Source organism: Taurulus bubalis, assembly GCF_910589615.1.
Source record: "Taurulus bubalis genome assembly, chromosome: 4".
Classification (NCBI taxonomy): Eukaryota; Metazoa; Chordata; class Actinopteri; order Perciformes; family Cottidae; genus Taurulus; species Taurulus bubalis.
Window position 1 is genome coordinate 19,692,654 of NC_136592.1, and position 22,609 is coordinate 19,715,262.

The 22,609-nt window shown below is 40.4% G+C and overlaps 1 protein-coding gene across 1 annotated transcript in view; it reads left to right on the forward strand.

The window, feature by feature from the left end:
- The window catches only part of mdga1 (MAM domain containing glycosylphosphatidylinositol anchor 1), a 155,449-nt gene that overhangs the window by 119,925 nt on the left and 12,915 nt on the right, over positions 1-22,609 (forward strand). Inside the window, exons 11-15 of the mRNA XM_079217279.1 lie at positions 7,286-7,466; positions 7,569-7,592; positions 9,415-9,567; positions 9,724-9,885; positions 15,107-15,237. Coding sequence (XP_079073405.1) covers positions 7,286-7,466; positions 7,569-7,592; positions 9,415-9,567; positions 9,724-9,885; positions 15,107-15,237 — 651 coding nt within the window. The remainder of the gene's footprint in view (positions 1-7,285; positions 7,467-7,568; positions 7,593-9,414; positions 9,568-9,723; positions 9,886-15,106; positions 15,238-22,609) is intronic.

The following is a 22,609-nucleotide window of genomic DNA, read 5'->3' on the forward strand; positions in this document are numbered from 1 at the left end:
AATAAATACATTGTCTAAAAATCTACAGACTACTACTATCAGTAATGACCAATATTATGACAGATTTATAGGTTCCAGAAAACCGAAGGCTTTAGTGGTTTCTCCAACCAAACCTGCCCTATTAACAGTTTTGGAGCTCTTTCAGTGCGTCCCTGAATGAAGTTGGAAACCTTTGTCCACAGTAGGAGAGCAACCTCAGGCCAACCTCTTGTTTTTTTAAAACATCTATTCATAGATTACTGGCTTTAAGTCAGAAGACAGGAAGGATAATAGTGAATGATACACAACTGGCGTGTGTGTGTGTGTGTGTGTGTGTGTGTGTGTGTGTGTGTGTGTGTGTGTGTGTTGTGTGTGTGTGTGAGTGAGAGAGACACACTGAAACAGAGGGAATGCAGTGTCTGCCAGCTTGCTTTTGTGTGGATGAATAGCTAACTCCCCTCCTACTTTAAGACTTGGCTGCTTACCTCATTAAATAAGACTGCAGGGAGACAGAAAATTAGCACCGGCCTTCCTAAGAAGCACATTTGATTGCATGCCTCAGCTCTCTGTCCAGTATCTTTCACACACAGCATCTTGTCCCCTCCTTCCCTATTTCTTCATCTTTCTTTCCCTTTCCAAGTATTTCTTGATTCCATTTGTGCTCATCTCTCTCTCGCTTCCCCTCGCTCCTTTTAGTTTTTCCCGCACTGAGTAATTGTGTTATGAGTGCAGACTTAATGGCATTTAATGTTGGGTCAACCGTGGCAATTGAAATAGCGCTGATAAATAGCCGCTGCGAGTTGTAATGCTGACAGTGTTCAAATAATGAATTGCAATAAGTGGCCGTTTAGGACTTCTTAAATGTTGTTAAACTTTAATTTAATTTCAAGGTTTTTTACCTGCATATGTTTATGAATGCGTTACAGAGCAGCTCAAATGTAGACAAAAAAGGAGTATGAAAACCAAAGGAAAAGCAAAAGGTGAGAGCAAGGACTTAAGAAATGAGATGCAAATTAAACAAAAACAGTGAATCTCACTGGTCCTCTCGACTATTAAAGAGAGTATGAGAACATTCAAATGTAATACCATCTCAATTTCACAACCCATCTATTTCTGCAACACCCTCTCTAGCTCATCCTCTTAACGCCTCAACGCCATCTTTTTAGCACCTACGAAATAATGTAGAGGGTCTCGGGAGAGACATGCAGACACAGAGGGGAATAAAGGAGACAGATCAGTTCATGTAGAGCAGTGTTCCTCATTGTACATGCCTATGGCTTTTGCTCAATGCAGAAAGTGAGTTAATTTGCTTTTAATTGCTGTGTAAATGGGTGTGTTTCTAATATCCTAGTGTATACTAATGGGGCTTTGAGTCTGTACATATATATGATGGTCTCTAATTTGTATTCACCTATGTGTAGAGCATATGCTAATTTATGTGTGTGTGTGTGTGTGTGTGTGTGTGTGTGTGTGTGTGTGTGTGTGTGTGCGTGTGCGTGTGCGTGTGTGTGTGTGTGTGTGTGTGTGTGTGTGTGTGTGTGTGTGCGTGTGTGTGTGTGTGTGTGTGTTTGTGTGTGTGTGTGTGTGTGTGTGTGTGTGTGTGTGTGTGTGTGTGTGTGCGTGTGTGTGTGTGTGTGTGTGTTTGTGTGTGTGTGTGTGTGTGTGTGTGTGTGTGTGTGTGTGTGCGTGTGTGTGTGTGTGTGTGTGTTTGTGTGTGTGTGTGTGTGCGGGCTTGACAGACTACATGATTTGCTCCATGACTCATTGCCAGGCTGTGAAATCCCCATTTACACTTCTTCATTTAGTTTTGTTCTCCCTGCAGGGGGTTTCCCTGTGTCGGAATTAACAACGTTGGCAGGCCCTCTTTGTTTCATCAAGCTGTCCTCACACCCCTTTTCTTCACCCCCAACTTCTACCGCTACGGTTTCTCAAACGAGAACTTTGATTCATGAGAGATAATTAGCAAGTGTTGATTTTACCTTTTTGCAACAAAAGAGACAGATTTTCTCGGCCTTTTGTTGGTCATTTTACACCCTTTTCTTTCTATGACATAGGTGCCCTGTCATAGGAAGTTATCTGTCTTTAGAGTTGCACCTAATGTATTCATCCAGTGCACTTATCTCATGCATATGCATTTATAAATGCTGCTCTAAAAAATATATGCAGATTGGGCTCTTTTACTCAAACCCTATACACAACCCTATTCCCTAGACACAATGAAGGTTGTGTATAGGAAGGATGGAATTTAGATAACCTGTCTGGAATAGAAAACATGTTAACATCAGACCAACACCAAACAGTGGACCAGTTAGCCTTAAATGTATCCGTTCAAACACAAAAAAGACAGCAGCTTGAAAGTAAAAAGTGTGCAGTAGCCAATAATAAATCTGATATAATTTTATGAAGGTGTGAGTGCGTGGCAGAATTGTCGCCTCACATCATCTGCGCGGATTTGACTGCCAGGCTGTTTGTGCAGTCCTTGTTGATTTCCCCCAAACAGCCAGAATACCAACTGTACAAATGATCTCTGGCTAGTAAAGAATGCACTGTGTCTGAGCGTGTGTTTATCCGTGTGTGTCAGTTCAGCCTGTGACTTTTTATTTATTATTTTTCCTCCATATTTTGCCTCTTTAGAGTTATAAAGGAGATTAATAAAGCCCTGGTTTAAGCACAATATGTTTTTGTTTTTTATCTATGCATCCTTCACTGGGCGAATTTGCACCTAATCACATCTTTCCTTTCATTTTTCATGCAATCTCACCGACACTAAAATTCACCTTGTGTACCATCTGAGCCTGTCTGTTTAATGACCCCGACAGGATTTATTTAACAATTGTATGTATAAAACATTTATCATCATTTTATGAGTAATTGATATCCATATTGTGGCTTTGGTGAATGCTTTGACATTTTCTCATTAGAGGTTTCTAATCTTTTCATTCTCTACAATATACTGCATTTGAAATGAATGGTTATAAACATTAGACACACACAGCATGTACCATAGCATACACATTATGTACTTAAATACTGCAGAGACACTCATATCAGAGAACTACCATGCCACAATATACATACAGTATACATTTGTGTTTCTTTTAATCCCAAATTTCATATCGCTTCTGCAGTTTGTATTCTTCTTCTTCTGTATTGTGCCATCCTTATTGCTTTTGCACACCTTTCTCCTCCCGTCTCTCAATCTTTCTACCTCATCACTATATCGACCGCTCGTCTGCCTGCAGCCATGGTGTTGTGTATTTAGTATATCACTGAAGTCGTGTGGCAGACAGCTGACCTGGCTTCAGGTCTTAGCTACAGATCTGAACGCCAAGGTTCTTTCTGTACTGCGACACAGTCACACACACTCCTCTGCAAACACACATCGCCATTATCATATATATGAGAAATTAAAAAATATTCATGATGAATTAGAGTTGTACATTAAATCAAATGTATGAATAATTGATGTACATAACCACCGCCACTATGCATATATACTTGTTTATCCACAAAGAGAGCACATAAGCTTATGCAAGCATAGATACTCGTACCTACAGACACAGTGCAACATGACTTGTTAACATGCACACACCCAATATCAGGGAATTGTGGATCAGTCATAAAAGGTCCATTATTAGAGGATAATGAACGTGTTTTATGAGGCCGCCCGCTCACACACTGTTGGTCCAGATTTCACGCACACGCATCACTCTGTGTTTCTATCTCACGGCTGCTCCTTTGCTCTCACCCTCTTTCACACATTCATTGTTTTGGTGTCTCTTTGTTGACTGATGGAGACACCTGAAAACACAGAAATTATTGAAAGCGTATGGCACAGACACGCACAGCGAGAGAGGCATATGGACTACCAGATCAGTCTATCAACCACCTTTTTGCCTCTTAAATTATGTCACTCACTCACCCCGGTCACTTTTGACTATCTCATTGTCACACTTCAGCACCTCAATTATCCAGTGTGTTTTGGGGTCCACAACACATTGTGTGTTTGTGTATGCTTTCAGTCGATCGATTATATATCACACACTGTAACCACGACCAGAGCAAGTGTGTGCGTGTGTGCGTGTGTGCGTGTGTGTGTGTGTGTGTGTGTTCGCAGACCCTGTCCACTCATGAAGAATCCCATTCTCTCTCATTCTGCTTGCATCTAAAGCTCTGGCTCTTCAGCAATATTAACTTGTCTCTCCCTGCTAACACACACTCAATACATATTACATGAGCATGGCTCTTCTTTTTTGCTATATTTCACATAATTATGCATATGCTGTACAAGCAGTGTGCAAATGTTTATATGGATGAATGTGAGCGTAAATGGGTGTTAAAAGGGCACGATACATGCACAATATTATACACCATATGATAGTGTCTAAGTTTATGTCGTCAGTTAAGGTCAACACTGAGCAAATATCTTAGCTAATGTCTTACAATGCAGATACACTGGAAGCATTCGTTTCATTAACCTGAAATTACCTAAACACTAAGATGAAAATGAAAAGCAGGAAGCTTTCAAATAAAAAAGAATGTTTTACCACTTCTACAAAGTTTTACAACTTCTACAAAGTAGGCCCTAATGTGTGTGTGTGTGTGTGTGTGTGTGTGTGTGTGTGTGTGTGTGTGTGTGTGTGTGTGTGTGTCCACAGTCTTTAAACTAGCTCTAACCGGGTTAGAGTGAATACTATTCCACCCAAATTGTTATTTGTTCAAAAGCTCAATTTTCCACGAATACTACACATGTAACTAAAAACATTATCAGGACCTTTAACAATTTACCAGTTAGGGGTCCAGGACCTTACTCATCAAGACACATTGCTGTTGGAGAAATCGAAACCTGTGACCTTTTCTTGAAGCGATGGTCTCTTAAACCAAAAGGTCGATTTGCTGCCTTTTCATTGAAAGATGCAGTATCCTGTTATACAACACGCTGACACAAAGTCCTTTAATGAGTCTCTTCTCTCTGGACTCCGAGTTACCTGATGACCCTAACCAGAGTAATCATTCAGTTGGTGCAATACTAGATTGACCAAACTTTTCCAGATAATTTTGCCTGCATTGAAAGGTACCTGCTGTTGTGCAAGCCGTGAAAAGGATGTTCCATGACTCGCAAGAGAGGGTGAAAAGTTGGAGAAACTGAAAAATGGAAACAGATAGAATGGCACTGAGAAAAGAAGATGCACCAGCGATTAGTGGCATAGGAAGTGAAGGAAGGAAATATTTGATTCCAAGTATGTTGCCCAGCAAAAACTTACAGGGATCAGGCTGTGGCTGCCTGCCATATGGGACTCGCACAATAATTGGAGTCATACCAAATTCTTTGCAGCCCGGGCAGAAGTTACCATGGTTTTGTCAATAGAAATGATCAGCTCAGTCTAGCTGAGTGTGAATTTCTGGTAATTAGTATAAATACAATGGGAATAGCACACCTCAACTTGAGTGTCACAAGAGAGAAGGAAAAACAGATTTCACCGAGGTGATGTGAGAGCATACAGTACTGAAGCAATTCTAGGGAAAATGATGGGATGCATTGGTGATGGGATGCATTGACTAATGCATATTCCTCTATGACTAACGGGACTGCCAGACTCAGAGTATCAAGCACAGAACATCAAGCATGCACATTTGAGCCTCATATACATCGTTTTGTTAGTTTCTATAATACTTATCCTACAAAATTGGAACAGACAAATTGTTTTGGGCCAATATTTAATTTTGTAGCTTTTGTATTCAACTTTCACTGTGCTGTAGACATTTACCACACACACAAGCTGGCAGACACTGCATTCCCTCTGTTTCAGTGTGTCTCTCTCACTCACACACACACACACACACACACACACACACACACACACACACACACACACACACACACACACACACACACACACACACACACACACACACAGTACACTTCTGCTGCATGCATTACCTGATAATGGCATGCTGTGGGTGTACTAAGGTGTTATTCTGGAGTGGCTGACCTAATGCATTAGATTGAGCTCACTGTCAGGTCTTTAAGTAGCTGGGATCAGAGGCAGATACACAGCTAATGGATCCTTCTCTCCGTGGGTGGAATAACACAGCAATAGCTCTATTAAAAATGGTGCTAACAAAAAACTAACTTAAAGGTGCAGTAAGCAATTTGAATGAAATACACTTTTTGTCAAATTCAGCAACTATCTCATCATGGTCAGCTAGCTTTCTGTTCTGTGAAATAATCTGATGTTCATACACAACATTTAAGAATAATAGAAAAATTGGACTAGATTAACATCATAAGCAATTTCATTTTAAATTAGTTCCTATAATTCACAGCATTTACATGTATTTCAAAGTCACTTTTCACAAATTCAATGGGTTGTGCAGTGAAATAAATAGGTTTAATTTAATTTAATTTCTACAATTACAATAATACTTGAGTCTGTGTTGCGGTACTGGTGGGCAATGATACATTGTGTTGTAAATGACTTACAAACACGACTTACTTAGTACAATGGGCACTGGTCCAACTTGTCCAGTGTTATGAGCACAATAACACTGAACAATAAGAGTGGACACCACCTTTGTATTGAGACTAACAGAGCCTATGCTTGCCTTTGAGGTATTTCCTGAAAAGAGATGGGTGGAAATTATTCTTTTGACAGCTGTGTAGCTTTGGATAAAAGATGAGATTGGCAATGCATGCAGTCCAAGAAAGGTACAATCCCAGTCTTGAGGTTGACTGGCTATACGCCCAGAACTATGCCAAAGATAAATTATATTGACAATGGAAACTTGCACAGATATGAAAACGTAAATGTATATGATGATATAGTGCTTAATAGGCTGTGTGTAAAGCAATTATTGTTGCTTCTACAACACAAAACAAATATCTGTGATCAGTGGTTTAGTACATGCTTTCCAAATCTAAGCAGACTGTATTTTTTGCTTGGGAAATTATGATATTTATTAGTGGCCAATGCCTGTAAATTAGTGTAACATGTTGGTAATAACTATTATATATATATGATCTTGGCCATTCAAATAAAAGCAAAAACATCCAGCCTCAGTGCCTCACTGTTACTGAGTTTTAATACCTGAGCATAAAGATGAGGTTGTGGATGATATAAAGAAAGGAGAAAAGATGACAATACCATGTGTACCCTCTTGGCAGATGTTCAGCTTTTTCTGGTAGTGATCATCTTTTTGTTGTGTACTGTATCTATTTTTTTAGTAAGTTTATGTATATCTGTGAGTATACAATTGAACATGTCATGTTCCCTGCTTTTGTGTGTGTTCACCTGTGCCAATCTAGAACAATCAGAATGTGCTGTCGAAGCAGATCAACCTCAAAGGCAAGGAGCCAGAGAAGGGTGTGCTGATATCCCACGCTATATCAGACCTGAAAATCCCTTTGTCCTACGAGGTCCGACTGGCCCCTATCACCACCTACAGCACTGGGGACTACGTCAGTCGCATCATACAGTACTCAGAACGTGAGTCTTATTTCAAATGTATCAAACATATTCAGAACATTGTACAAAAGATGTATAAGTGGATTGTGCACATCTGAGTGTATCAACATTCTTGTCTTACAGCCTATACATATCCAAGGCCTTCAGGTGAGACATCTCTTTTAACTACCTTCCTCTGCTCTTCAACATTTCTACATTTTACAGTGTTGTGACCTGATATTGATGACAGGGTGCTGGAGGTTGGAAGGCCCGTTGAATTTTGATGTGAGCTAATTGCAGCTTGTACACTGCAAGCCATGTCAGCACAAGCTTGTCAAGGCAAAGTTTGTCGTGAACCAGCCTTGGCCTTGATTAAATCTTATTGCTCGGAATGAGAGAGGGGTAGCAGTAGGATGAGAGAATGCAAGTGAAGGCTGGGGGCAGGTCCATGACATTTTAAATTGCGTCAAAGAGTGCCCATGATTTGAGGACATGAAACTGGTTCATCAAATGGGATCAGTTTTAGGGTTTATGGGCAAATATTTGAAAGTCACTTGAGGACACTATATTAATACTTCTTTACCATCAATATATCACCTTAAATATGTGCCTCCTTTTTCTCTCCATTAGCCCTACATCTCTTTGTCTCACTCTCTTGTACTACCTCCTGCTCTCTCCATTCCTCTCTTTCTCAGTCAATTGCATCTTGTCTATTTTCTTCATTAACAGACACGCTGCATTTTTCTGGCAGGAGTGGCAGTTGGCTCCGCCAGGGTGAGGCAATTAAAACAACACCAGATTGGAACAGACTGCGAGAACAACAGTGCAAATTGAAAGGAGCGCATGTAGTGGAGCAGGGTGTGAATAGTAATAGATTAGCTCCCTGAAACAACGAAGCACACACACAACATCCTCATGGGTAGCGTGAGCCATATGAATCTGCAGCGGAGTGTGTGAGTGTCCAGGAAGCTTTCGCAGAATCTGTCAGCTTGGATGGCTTTCGATAGCTGTGGCTGTATTAGCTTGCCTCAAGTTTTCCTTTGTTTGTTGCGCCTCTGATAACGATGTCCTCCTGATGGGCTAATGAAGGGGACGGCAGCATGGATGGGGGAAAATGTTTTGTCGTGTGAGGCTGCATTTAATCAAAGCTTTGTTGTGAGAATGATGCACAAATATTCAACAGCTAGTTGAGACACCTTCCTCTACAACTGTAAAGATAAGTCTCAGCGCTCTCATTCTGAAGAGGTTCATTCAGGAAAAATGTTCTCAGACTTCAGATGTCTCACTTTTTGATGGGTTTCTCACAAATGCTTCTTGAAAAGAGATACACCATACAAGATTCATACACCTCCCGTACATACCCATGTAAGCCCTAATGTCCCTGTTTGGATAAGTTGTAAAACTCTTGTGTCTTTATCAGCGGTAGTAGTAGTATTTTTCTTACTTCCTGAAAAGTGTCAAAAAAGGCTAAGAAACAACCTATAGTGTAAACCAGGGTTCAGTAGGTCTTCAGCTCTTCCCCTGATACTTGTGCTCCACTGTGTATTTCTGTTCACCAAAATATATCCAGGCATTGAGCCTTGCTTTTTCAGAAGTCAGTGAAACCTTTGGTGAAAAGTGTTTTTTTAAATACTTTGTTCTCTTTTTTCCATTTGACACAGCCTGACCTAATCATTGATACCCTTAAAATGTTCTGCATGTGGGAGTCATGCATAAGAATATGCATAATACTGTATGTTAAATCCACTTAAAGTTTCACATTATACACCCTGCCTCCTACATTGTGCCTATCACTTTGTCAGTAATTGCCCGACTGTCTGATCTTCACATTTGAAGTGCATATTGCAGAGGCTGTCATACAGCTATATTGTCGCCATTCATTTTCCAGTAAAAGGGGGTAAAAAAAATAGTCACCTGTAGTTTGTAACGTCAGCTGCCTGACATTTCTCTTGTCCTCTCTTTTTTTTCTCCCAACACACACACATTCTAGACCATGTGTGTGGTTTTGAGGATAACAGGATTTGTGGTTTCTCTCAAGACCGGAGTGATATCTTTGATTGGACGAGACAGAATCACCTGACGCAGAATCCCAAGCGATCTGCCAACACCGGCCCCGAGACTGACCGCAGTGGAACCAAGGAAGGTGAGGAAATCCTGAGGAATCATTTTATGTCCAGGTTCAGTTCTGTGTATGGTAGTCATAGCATTGCAGTGTATATTGTAGAATACACATTTGCACAACATCATAATCAATTTTTTGATGTGTTGCATTCATGACAATAGAGTGTTGTTGTTTCAGGGTACTACATGTACATTGAAGCATCGCGGCCGCGTGTTCCGGGGGACAAGTCGCGTCTGCTTTCTCCACTTTTTAATGTGACCTCAGTGAGGGGCCCCAAGGGCTCCGGCAGAGTCCCATATTGTGTCTCTTTCTTCTACCACATGAAAGGCAAACATATTGGTGAGTACTCCAGCAGAGAATATTACTCATAAAGAAACAATTTCATCTCCCTAATGAGTCTATAGAAACAAAATGACACACATGGATATACAGTAGAGAGCATGCTCGCACTCGATACTGTCGAGATTCTCATGTTGCTGGGCTTCTTTCAAAAGCTGAACTCTGTGTTTGACCCTCGCCTGTAGAGCTTGTCGGACACAACATTGTGTGTGTGTGTGTGTGTGTGTGTGTGTGTGTGTGTGTGTGTGTGTGTGTGTGTGTGAGAGAGTGAGACATAGAAGGTGGGGTGTTATCAAAGTTCTGTTTGTATGTTTCTCCTTGTGCCTTAGTGTGTGTTTGGAGGTGGCTGAAGGGGGCAGTGGGTGTGTGATTTATGGCAGTGGCACGACACAATCAGTCATTTGGGGGAGCTGTTCATCATAATATGCTCTATCACACAACCAGAATGCATACATCTTGTCCACACACCTGCACACAAACCTTAACACACACACACACACACACACACACACATGCATACTGTATACACATGCCTGGATTCCCACACAAAAAAACATAGTAAAAGTTACAAATACACAAAGGCACACACACACATTTTATCCACACATGCTTATCTGGACAACTACTAGATGAATTACCATTATATTTACATATATACTTTACAGTATATATATCACAGGTCCCTAGATGATAGATTCTAACAACTAAAGAAAGAAGAAATTATCCTTTGCTTATCCCCTTGGGGAAATTCTTCTCTGCATTTGACCCATCCTTGGTTAAGGAGGGGTTCAGTGTCTTGCTCAGGGACACTTCGACATGTGGGCTATGGGGGGGACTGGGAATCGAGCCGGCTACCTTGTGGTTGCTGGACGACCACTCGTCCCCCTGAGCTACAGCCACCCCTAAAGGGTTGAATAGAGGCTGTATGGCTCTACTGTGTATGTATGTCATAGGATGGCGGTACTAACCACTACGTTAGTGGCACCCCTCACTGCTGCAAGAAGGGTGTGGGTTCAATTCTGGGCTGGCTGGCTTTCAGTGTTGAGTTTGCAGCTGAAGGCCGAGTTCTTTCTGTTTCAGGTTCTCCATTTTTCCAACAGTCCACACACATGAGGCTTAGCTTAATTGATGAGTCTAAATTCCCTGTAGGTGTGAGCGTGAATGGTCATGACTCTATGTCAGCTGTGATAGCCTGGTGACCTATCCATGGTGTACCTTGCCTTAGCCCAATGTCAGCTGGGATTGACTCCAGCCCCCTGAATAGGATAAGCGGTGACAGATAATGGATGGATGGATGGCTATGTAACCTTTGGTATACCATATTTTGTTGTTGTTTCATAGCAAAACAATGATAGAATACATCAGTCACACAGTGCTTGCTTACGATTAGCACATTCTGCTACCAGTCATGCCCAGCTTTGCTACAAGCCCCCCCTCAATTTACTCTGCTGTTGTCCCAGTCTGTTCCAATCTGTTGTCACTTTAATTGCTTTACCTTGGCAGAGCTCACACTCCTGCAAGGGAGACACAATGTGGCTCTTAATGACGAAAAGAGACGAGATAAGGATAAGGCAGAGGGGGTCAGTGAGAGCCGAGATGAAACAGGGAGAGTGAGGGGAGGATGGGCCAGCCTTGGAAAGAAAAAGGGAGGCTCAATGAATAGAGAGAGAGCAAAGAGAATAGTAGGAAAAAGAGACGGACTGAAAGGAAGTGCAAGCAAACAGTATGATGAGAGGAAGAATAAAGGAGGTTGAAAAAAGAGACTAGAACAGAGAGCTGCAAGAGAGGCCATCAACTTGTTAATGTTCAGAAGTAGTGAGAGGATGCAAGAGGTAGTAGTACTTTATGCTGAAGCACTCTAGCTAGTTTCAATGTACTCAACCGTATAGTGTTAAAGTACTGTAAAGTGTTAAAGGGGCTTTATATGCTGAAAGCATTTAGATACTTTGACACAAAGAAATGCTGTTGAAATGTTGCTCTTTTCCGACCCACATATATAGTCCACTAGCTGTTTTATAATCATGAGGTTACGTGAATATGAAACATTAAAGTATCTTTTGAGGATTTTTGCAAACTGAGGAAAGAAGCACAAAGCTCGTCAACTTGTTTGGATTTTAGGTGTGCAAATGAAGACCTTCCCATGTGATGTGCTGTGTTGTTCACCTTAATGTGTTTCTCTTTGGGCTTGCTGGCAGCAACAATAAACAACATTTAATTAGTTTTGCTTGGCATTGGGTAGTATTTTAGACGAGCTCAGGTTTGCAGAGTGCCACTGGCAAGCTTACTTGGAATGACTGGATTATTTTCAGTTCAGAGTGTTGGAACAGACTATAATATGTATTTACTGTGTGTATATTTATATATACACACACAGTAAATATATATATATATATATATATATATATATATATATATATATATATATATATATATATATATATATATATATATAAATGGATATGGGTATTTACAGGTCTGTGTGGAAGAGGAATGTTGTGCTTATGTGACCAGTTAGTTTTGTTGATGCTACCTACTCTTTGAGAAGTGTCTTCCTACTAGGTTTTTATTATCTCCTCTTTCGAATCTTTTCGGGAAAAAATTCAACTCACAATTCTACAGACAAGTAGCCTTGATAAACCTGTGCCTTCTCCTCTGCCTCTGTGTCACTCCTACCAACACACTCAGCTTTACATCCAATCAATAGACTGCTTATCAGAGTCCTCTTCCCTCTGCTGCGTGTGTGTGTGTGCGAGCGTGCGTGCGTGTGTGCGTGTGTAGGTGGTGAGGGTGCAACAGAGATAGGAGAAGAGTGAAAATGGATGGTGAGTGAGGAAAGAGACAACAAGGCTCAGATTTGTGGAGATAGAATGAGAGAGTGGGCTGAACAGGTGAAAGTGGGCTACACCAGCATTAGCCAATGTTTCTCTCCATTATATAACTACAGTGTCCTTTCAAATTGAATGTGCTGAACAGTTAGTTGCATGTGACGCTTTTATGTGGCTATTCCAGCAGCAATATTAGTGCATCATTTTTTACCACAAGCATTCTTTTATTTGTACTTGCATGACCCGAAAAGTGGACAATCTTACAAAAATAATCCTGCTGTTAAAGCCATGGTCTGACATTTTGGGGAAACACGTGTATTTGCTTCTTCCGGAGAGTTAGATGAGATCAATCCAAATCTCATGTATCTGTATCAGTTCACATAGCTCAGCATATAGACTGGGAACAATGAGAAACAGCTTACCTGCGTTTGTAACTAAATCCACAGACCAGAACCTGTAATCAACAATAATTAACTCATTATATCTGGGTTTACAAGAAAATATGTACAGGACTATTTCTTGGCCAGGCAGACTGACTTCCTGGAGGCTTTGTTGGTTGGCAACCTCATAGTGATATACAAGAGCCCCAAATGCTATTCAGCAGACCTACAACTCTCAGTAAAGACGTGAAAGAGTGTATTTCCCACAGTGTCGATCGCAATAGAAAAAATAACCTGAAATCCATTGATTTTGACAAATCTGATTTAGATCCAAGCATATCTTTCAATTGATACATTTAGCTGCACATCTTTCAATTGATAAATGTATTTGATGTTTCAATAAACCAGTGTGCATTTACATTGGAAATCAGAAGTGTGAAACTTTTTCTTTGTGAATATATAAATGGTCAAACGCTAATTAAGATGAATGTTCATAACTGAATCAACAGTTTGCTTCACACTGCTTCTTTCTCTTCACCACATACAGATACCCCCTACATGTTATATAACTTCCCTGTTTGACCCCACACCTTTTAAAGGACAGAGCAGGAAGTTAATTAGTGCCAGCCTGCTGCTTATTTCAAAGTTTGAAGAATGTGAGCTCAAAAACACACACACACACACACACACACACACACACACACACACACACACACACACACACACACACAACAGAATGACAAACATTTCATACGCAAGGATACATCTACACACACAAACAGTGTATAACACATGGACACCGTGCCCCCTGCCTGCGTATTTGTTTAAGAGACTGGTGGTTGGTTAATGTTCCAATTAGGGGCTGGCTGAGGATCGTTAAGAAGATAAATGGCTCTCTCACACCTTAGAGACCAGAGAGAGAGAGAGAGAGAGAGAGAGAGAGAGAGAGAGAGAGAGAGAGACTGACTATTTGGATCACTTCCTTATGGCCTCAATGATGTAATTCTCTCCAGCTTATTTTTTTCAGGATTTAGGACAATTGATTTGTTTCCACAGTGCTTTACAATGTTGTTTTATTTATAATTTTTGTATTTAAACCAAACGTCCTGTGGCAGCTATGTAAATACTTTAGATTAAAGGAAACATTATTTTCCTCAACCTCTCTCCATCATTACCTCTGTCTGACTTTCTATATTCCTCCCTCTTCGCTGCTGTCTTTTTGCTCCATTGTGCAAAATAAAACTTTCCCTTAGACTGTCGATGTAGATTTCAATACATATCACCACTCATCCAAGGAGCCTCACACATTTAATTTCCACCTAAATGTCATCCACTGACACCTGACCTTCGAGCTTCCCCCTAGCATATGCACTTTGCAACACAGTTGTTTACACTTCCTATATAAATTAGGTGTGGTACACATCACAACTATGTTTTTGCTCATAGAAGTATGCAAGTTAAAATATATGGAGCTCAAACATAAGTCTAGCTGTGTGTTTTGTTGCTTAGAGTTTGTCTCTTAGATTTTGTGGAAAATAAATTCTCAAATTGTTTTCAGTCATTTAATGGTGACAACTTGACAGCAGCTAGATATTTGGTGACGTTGTTTGAATGTATGCAAATGACGATGACAGAACAGAGCTTGCAGGGCTGTAGGACATGAATCAGTTTCTCTGGGATGAAAGCAGTGGTGACAACCAACTACCTTCCATTGCTCGCGTGACCGTAAATTATCAGTTACATTAATTGTAGGTACGGTGGAAGCTATCTTTAGGTGATCACTTGTCTTAATCCAGCGGATAAAGTGGTGGGCACACATGATTGTTAGGCCATTTGCTGTTCGGATTGTGGCATTTGAATTGATCAGACACAACTCAGATCACAGCCTATTTGCGATACAAGTTGTGTTCCCAGCCATACCCAACGCAGTGTTCAGTCTTTGCTCATTGACAGTTCACCCGCAGTTTCTAATGATCTGCTCTCTCTCTCTGTGTGTGTGTGTATGTGTTTTCACAGGCACTCTCAATGTGCTTCTTAGAGTGCGGAGCATTGCCTCTGTGGACTCGGTAGTGTGGTCGAAGTCTGGTCATCAGGGCCCGGACTGGAGGAAAGCATTCTTCGACATCAGCCCCAGTGGACCCTTCCAGGTAATGACTTGGCAATTACTTTTCTTCCCAACAAAGACAATCATAAAAACAATGAAATAGCAGTGAAGTACTTGTACTTGTACTTCACTGCAGAATACAGTAAACCAGCAGAATAATATTTTATGAATATGTCTTTCGTTATAAAGAAAAGTATGCGTAAAACAGACCAGAGGATGAAACCTAAGAGCTTGTGCTTCTTAAAGAAGCACACTTGCACTAAGCAGCTGATATATATATTGTATAATTTGGCTTAAAGGCATAAGACTCGGTCAACTGTTGGCAGTTGACAACTGTTTGCTTGATGTTGAAAGAACTCAACCTCTGAATTGAAATCAGCCTCCAGCGCTCGCCTCTTGAGGGTTAATTTCCACCACGTGCCGACAGCATTGTCAGGTCTGCTTTGTCTTTCTCTAAGAAGAAGAAACAAAATAGAATTATATGATTATATATTCACTGTATTTATCTCTTATCTCCAAGACATTTCCTATACTGCTTCTTTCCCGAAGAGGAAAGCCTCCACTGCAGCTGAGATAGAACAGGGCAGGGTTTTATACTCGGGTGGCTTTCATGAATCAAGGGAATTCCAGTAGAATTAGGCTTGGAACGCTGGTTGTAATTTGATTAATTTTTCACAGGAAATTCTCCACAGTGACATTTGAAACTCTAAAGAGCCAGATACAGCCATCACATTTAGATTTATGTTTGAGCCCCCAGAATTATTCCCACCTAATATTTACAACAATGTCAAAGTTAGCACATCCAACATCTCTTTTCTGTTCCTCAGTGAATGTAGAACTGGGACATAGCCACATACTTTATTACGATATCGGTAGTTTCCTATTACAATAACAGTATGCATATCATGATATAGCAGTTTTCTGGTTAATCATAGACCGTAGACCCCCATGGGGGTCTGTACCTCTTTTTTCTCGTGTTCAAGTAGTTCAAGTAGTCGTATGACTTATGATACAAGTCGTATATAATCTTTTTCAGAATTTATTTGTGAAAATTTTTGTTTTTTTCAAAAAATAACTTGTATAACATATATGATCTTCCAGCATGATATGAGCCAGATTTCCCAAAAATGACTTCTCGAGCGGTCACCGAACTGTATGGTTCAGGGCCTTAACAACATTCCACATACTAACAAGACACCTTTTTGGAAAGATTAGGACCCAAAGAAGACCCAAAAAAACTGTGTCGTTCAGTAAAAAAATTGAAAAAGTACTTATTTTATACCAAAACGTTGTCTAAATGGTGCATGCTGGGACTTCAAATTTCCGTCTGCTTCCGCACTTGCTGTATGACGTGGTTTTAGGAGCGTGAGCACAACAGGAAGCCTTGAGGGCGAGGAAACGTGAGACGCAGGAAGAAAAGAAAATACTCTGGCCGTGTTGTGATTTTTCAGGCGTGGATGAATGCTTATATTTTATTTTTAGACTCCCACAAGCCCGTAGGGTCACGGAGATGTGTTTGTTAGTGAAATCCAATGTTATAAGGGGTACTTATTAAGGATTTAGTAAAACCTTACGGTCCGCCGTAGAAGTTGACGGAGCTGACGGAGCCCCAAGGCATTTTTTAGGATTTAGCTCGAAATAGTATACCCAAACTAAAAAGGGTGTATCTCTGCAACCACAAGAGCTATTTGAATAATTTTGGTGTTATAATAAAGGCAACCCTTGTGAGCTTTTGGTCAGATGTGTAAATATTAGTATATATGTTGCTGGCTAAAAGTAAATAAAGATTGAAACACAGAACAAATAGAAGTTCCAGGTCCGCCTATAGAAAAAAGCACTTTCAGGATGATTATCTCCTTGAAATGATGCTTCACTAAGCCCTGAAGCTCTCCCAAATCATCGCACAATATGTGAACAGTCTCTCTGCACTGTTTTCACTTGAAAAAGTGAAGCAGAACAAAGTCAGATTGGGTAAAGTACAGAGAGAATTCAGGCGAGGTTTCCAAAATTTGCATTTCGGCACATTTGCGCATATTTTCGCGCATCTGTGACATTTTAATTTTTTCATGTAGCAAACCTTATATTTCACTTTCATGTGACTTATGGTGTTAAATAAACTTGTATCAGTGTGGATTTACTGGGGGAAATGCATTTTTTCAACAACAAAAAAAAATTCAAAATGTGCTGACTCAGCGATTTATGTTGCTGTGTTCTTTGGTTCGTATCTCGGTGATGCTTTGCAGCAGAGGGATTTGGTGAATAGATTTGGAATCTGTGTGGAATTGTCTTGCTTTTTTTGCTATTTGTCTTTTTCTGATAGCACCAAGCTACGGGCTGCTAGTTCCGGAAACATGCAGAGTGGGCTGACTTGTGACAAAATTATAACTATTTTATTTTAATAATTATTTTAGTTGGTGTTTGAGTTGTGTTGAAATGGCTGACTGATTATTGTAGCCCAGGTTCTCTTGTTTAATTTGATGTGTAGCATCAATATATTTGTTCATGATTATTGTAATGTTTTACACAGTTTAATTAAAATTTTAAAAAAGGACCTAAATAGGTCCATTCGGGGCTTAAAAGGTTAAACTTAACGGTTACTTTAATTATTTTTTACACGACAAGTCTCCAAAAGGGTTGTGGTATTGAAGCAATTTAAATGAAGTTAAACAACGATGTGGTTCTGGACATAAATAAGGAAACAGGGTTTTTTTGTCCGATAATAGGCGCGGGGGGCTTCTTGCGCTTGGTGTCTTAAACATGTACACTACCGGTACATGAATTAACCACATACCTCTGGATCCGCTTGTGTAAATTAAATACTTTAAAAATGCAAAGTACTGAGTAATTTCTCATTTAATTAAGAATGTATCAATACAGACTATGGAATTCTCGATATATGATTTCATCACAATATTGATCAATTATCATATTGAAAAGATACTCAAATAATTTGTTGGTGAGCATCTTCCCCATTTGTGACCCTGCCAACGCCTGAGTCTCAGGATGTGAGCAATGAGAGAGTTTCCCCACTTGAATTAATTAGTATTTATTAAGCCATACAAATTTGTGAAAATAGTAACACGAATGAATGCATTGCAAAATATGATGCATATAAATTAAACGCAAGCTTTTAAATGAGAGGCTTGGGTGCATATTTTTTTATTGAATAAATGTGGGTACAGCATTTCAACATTTTAGTACTGAGGGGAGTATTGATAAATAAGAGCCTCTGAGTGAACATTCAGCTCATTTTCTGCTGAATGTCAGCAGCAAGCCTATCCACATGGTAACCAGAGGATTATTCGCTTCATCAAGAATGTGCTGATCTCAGGGCATAATACAAGGTTTCACACCGATTTGAAAGATCCAAATAGCATGCATCTGTAGCTATACAGTCATGAAAATGTAATATAATAGTAATATCAAATAATGTATGAAGGAAGATGAACAGGGGTGTTAAGTTGTTTTTTAAAAAGAGATGTTTAATTACAGCATTACCTGACAAAAAGAAAGAATGATCCCAGTTATGTCCACTCAGAGAAGTATACAGGTTTTCAAGTGAAAAGAAAAAGAGGGCACTAGTATCAGATATATACTCTGTATCGATGAATTTGAGTTTAGTATCAGAATCACTGCCGGGAGGGATAAAAGGGATTCCGTAGGTTAAACTACATTTTGCTATGAATACAGGGACCCAATGTACTGTAAGAAAATGTTTTTGATTGAACAACAAGATAATTAGGACAGCAAGGATATGGTATTACTTATGTTGCTCCCTTCAAAGAGTTTCATGGGATTTGGAACTGATCCATAGCATTCTGACCAAGTTCATATCAAGCTTATGGGGCACAACCTTCCCTAGTTTGAGCTGAACTGGAAGTTTTCCTTGTTTAAGTTCACCTGTAGTTTAGGTTCACTGTACACTTTTAGTCAATAGTGGAAGAAGATGATCTGAGAGAAATAACAGAGGCGACGCCTGTATTTGAGCAGTGTCTGTTGACACATCATTGAGGTCCCTTCGGCTCTATGGCAGCTGCGCTTGCAGTTAGCTCTTCCCTGTTGGGATGTGGCCGAGTAAACTTTATGACTCAGTCCTCCTTTCTGAATGGGCAAGATGCTTCCTCTCTCACTCATTTTATTATCCACTGTGTCTATTTGTATGTGTGTGTGTGTGTGTGTGTGTGTGTGTGTGTGGGTGTGTGTGTGTGTGTGTGTGTGTGTGCGTGTGTGTGTGTGCGTGTGTGTGTGTGTGTGTGTGTGTACTTCAGTGAGTTTACAACCCAACAGAGGGGGCTAAAAAATGAGGGCAAAAAATGATGATGGGTTTTGTTTTGCGTGCCTCTATCCTCTTGTGTGTGTTTCTCGATCTCTTTCTGCTTCTGTTTTTTTCTCTCTCTGCTTATTTTTCTCTCTGGACCCCTGTGCTGGGACAGGAGGACCAGTTGGGTCGATTCTTGCCCTGGTCCACTTCGCGCGCGCGCGCACACACACACACACACACACACACACACACACACACACACACACACACAGCTCTCTCAAGACTGAAGACTAATAGCTCTGAAACACACCCAACATTCACCCCTACACACACACTTGCTCTTTCAATATATCTGTCTACCTTATTTTAAACATGCATAAACACTGATAGATCCAAACACATGCACACATTCAGCCAAACACTTTTTTTTTTAAACACACTTACACTAGTCTCCTATCCCCTGCAGCAATTATCTATGACAGGTCAATTAACATGCTTATTTATGAGCAGGGGATGCCTGCTAGTTGTGTTGTAATGATTCCAGATACTCTCTGTACGTGCATGGGGGAAATTGAATCCATGATGAATGTGGGCTGAAGGCCTTAGCTAGGGGCTGCATTTGCTCTTCATTAACTATGCCTCTGGAACACCATGTTCCTCTCACCATTAAAGGGAAAATTAAGTCGGAAACAGTGGGCCTACTGTGTGTTTTAGGGCTCCTCTGTGATGTAGGATAGTGCAGATGTTATCGTATTTGCATGTTAAGGAGTCTCTTAGACAAAAGTCTTAAGGTGCTGCACACACACATACAGTACAATCTTTGTTCTCCTGCACATATGGCTAACGCTGACCATGTGGGATGGGGCATTGTGTTTTGTGTGGTCCCTGCTCTCATCTGCATTAGTCGATAAACCAGTAGTTCTGAAATCTTGTGGCAGTGTGGTTGTGAGACTGTCCTTCACTTTATACCGTACCGTTTTGGTGTAGTGTTGTTAGCTACTCCTGCTGCGTGAGCCCGACAGCCAGGCAGAAGCAGCTATGCATGTCATGCAGATCAACTGGCTCCGCCCACTTCCTCAGTGTCTCTACGTCCACACACACCAGTGCTGCGTGGATTGCATTTATAACCGTGGACATGCGGTTTATCTACGGAGTGGGCAGCCCAGGTAGAAAAGAAAATCATATTTCAGATAAATAGCAATGCTGGTGGATGAAATAATGCAACATTGTGTGTGTTCGTATGTGTGATTTAAGGCCTGCCAGAGCCCTACATCTGTTTTGTGCCGCCACTAGTCTACTACTTAACCTGCATTTGAACCTTTACTGACGGCGGTCTTCTCTGGTGACTCAGTCCCCCATTTCACACACCACCATCTCTCCCCCACAGACATAACCTGACCACATATACTTTATAAACACTTCAGACTGCCTTAGAGTGGCATCATAGATACATCCTCCGATGTACACGAAAGCTCTAGTTTGACAGGATAGCACTTAATTGAGGGCAGCATATGAACCCAGTTGTCAGTAATTTAAGAGTACACATAGCTAACATCAGTATGGTGGCTAATAAAGCAGAACATACAGTAATGATAACATTATTGTAGTTTCTTAGTTACTGCAAAATCCTTTCACCATGTACACATATCATATGCTTATCGATGCTAGTTATTTGTTAGTAACTTAAACATATCAAATGTCAACTGAATTGACCTGAACTTGAATGCATCATAACCTCTATGCATCTGTCAGCTTTCTCTACCACAAGGTGCACTTTATCCGTCCGAGAAAACAAATCAATTTGGAACCAAATGGGAAAAATGTGCATAAACCACGGCCGGTCTGAAGGTATCGCCTCTGAGAGCGAGAATCAGAACCTTTCGCTCAACACAGCAGAGTGAACATATGTGCTGATAGACGCACACATGACACGGATGAAAATAGAATCAGAAACACCACTTACAACAGACATGCAGTGTACTTTATGCACATACTGTGCCAGGGGAGGCAGACGCCAGGGAGAGCCGCGTCCTTTCCACGGTGTAGCTATGCAGTGTCAAAGCAGGCAGCCTAATTGGTCCAGATATCACAATCTGCTGGTAATAGATATAAATTATACAGTCGAGAAGACTACAGCAAAGAGAACTGTGTGCTGCACATGTTTTCTGTGAGCAAAGTAGGAGGTGTTTTAGAGACACACAAAGATAGGGTGTGAGCTTTAGGGAATGAGCCATGTGAGGTTGTGTTGTCTCATCAATAAAGCACTTAATGCATCTTAAATATTCATCTCCCTGGTTGTATCGTGACTTGGGTAAAGACAGGAGTGGCATGACGGATAAATGAGGAAGGACGCATGCAAGAGAGGGGTTGTCTCCTTGGCAACTGACAGTTACTTTATACATGACTGTTATTCACATATCTCTCTCTCTCTTTTGTGTGGTCTTTATCATGTCTGCATGCAAACTGTCCCGTTTGTCCACTCCATCACAGGGGTGTATGAGTGTGTTTTTTTATGATTCTCCTCCTCTCTCAGATTTGTGCAGACATACTGTACGTTTAATATATGTATTATATAAATCATATGTTCATAACATATTTGTGTGTCCTTGACCAAGTTTGTCCAGGAAATTTGTCTTCTGTATTATATAATATAGAAGTTTTCAATCTTGTTATATTGACTTCTAGGTTCTTCACCTTCCAAAAAGAGTGTGGAGAAAAGTGACCATTTATTTGTTACATTTCCAACATACATTATCCTGCATTAAGCCTATTTTGTAATGGATAAACTTGCTTCTTGCATTCCCTTAAATCCAAGCATACATCCTAATCTCATTGCCAAGATCTTGTTGCCATATCAGTCCCCGGCCTTCGCACGTTCCAGTTTGAATATTTGGCATTTTTCTGTGGAATATTGAGGCAGTGTGTAGGGTACGGGAAACATTTAGGATGGTCCTTGAATTACATAAATGAATCATCTCTGTAGGGATCTTTGACTTGATGTTTTCCTTTTTTGCCATGAACATATTTTTTTACCTAAACAGATGAGAATGTCATTCCAAATGAAGGCTTTGCTTATATTGAGAAATCACCAGAATGTTATATGCTCTTACCCATGCCCACTGAGAGTGTTGTAAAATATGTATTTGCTCTATCG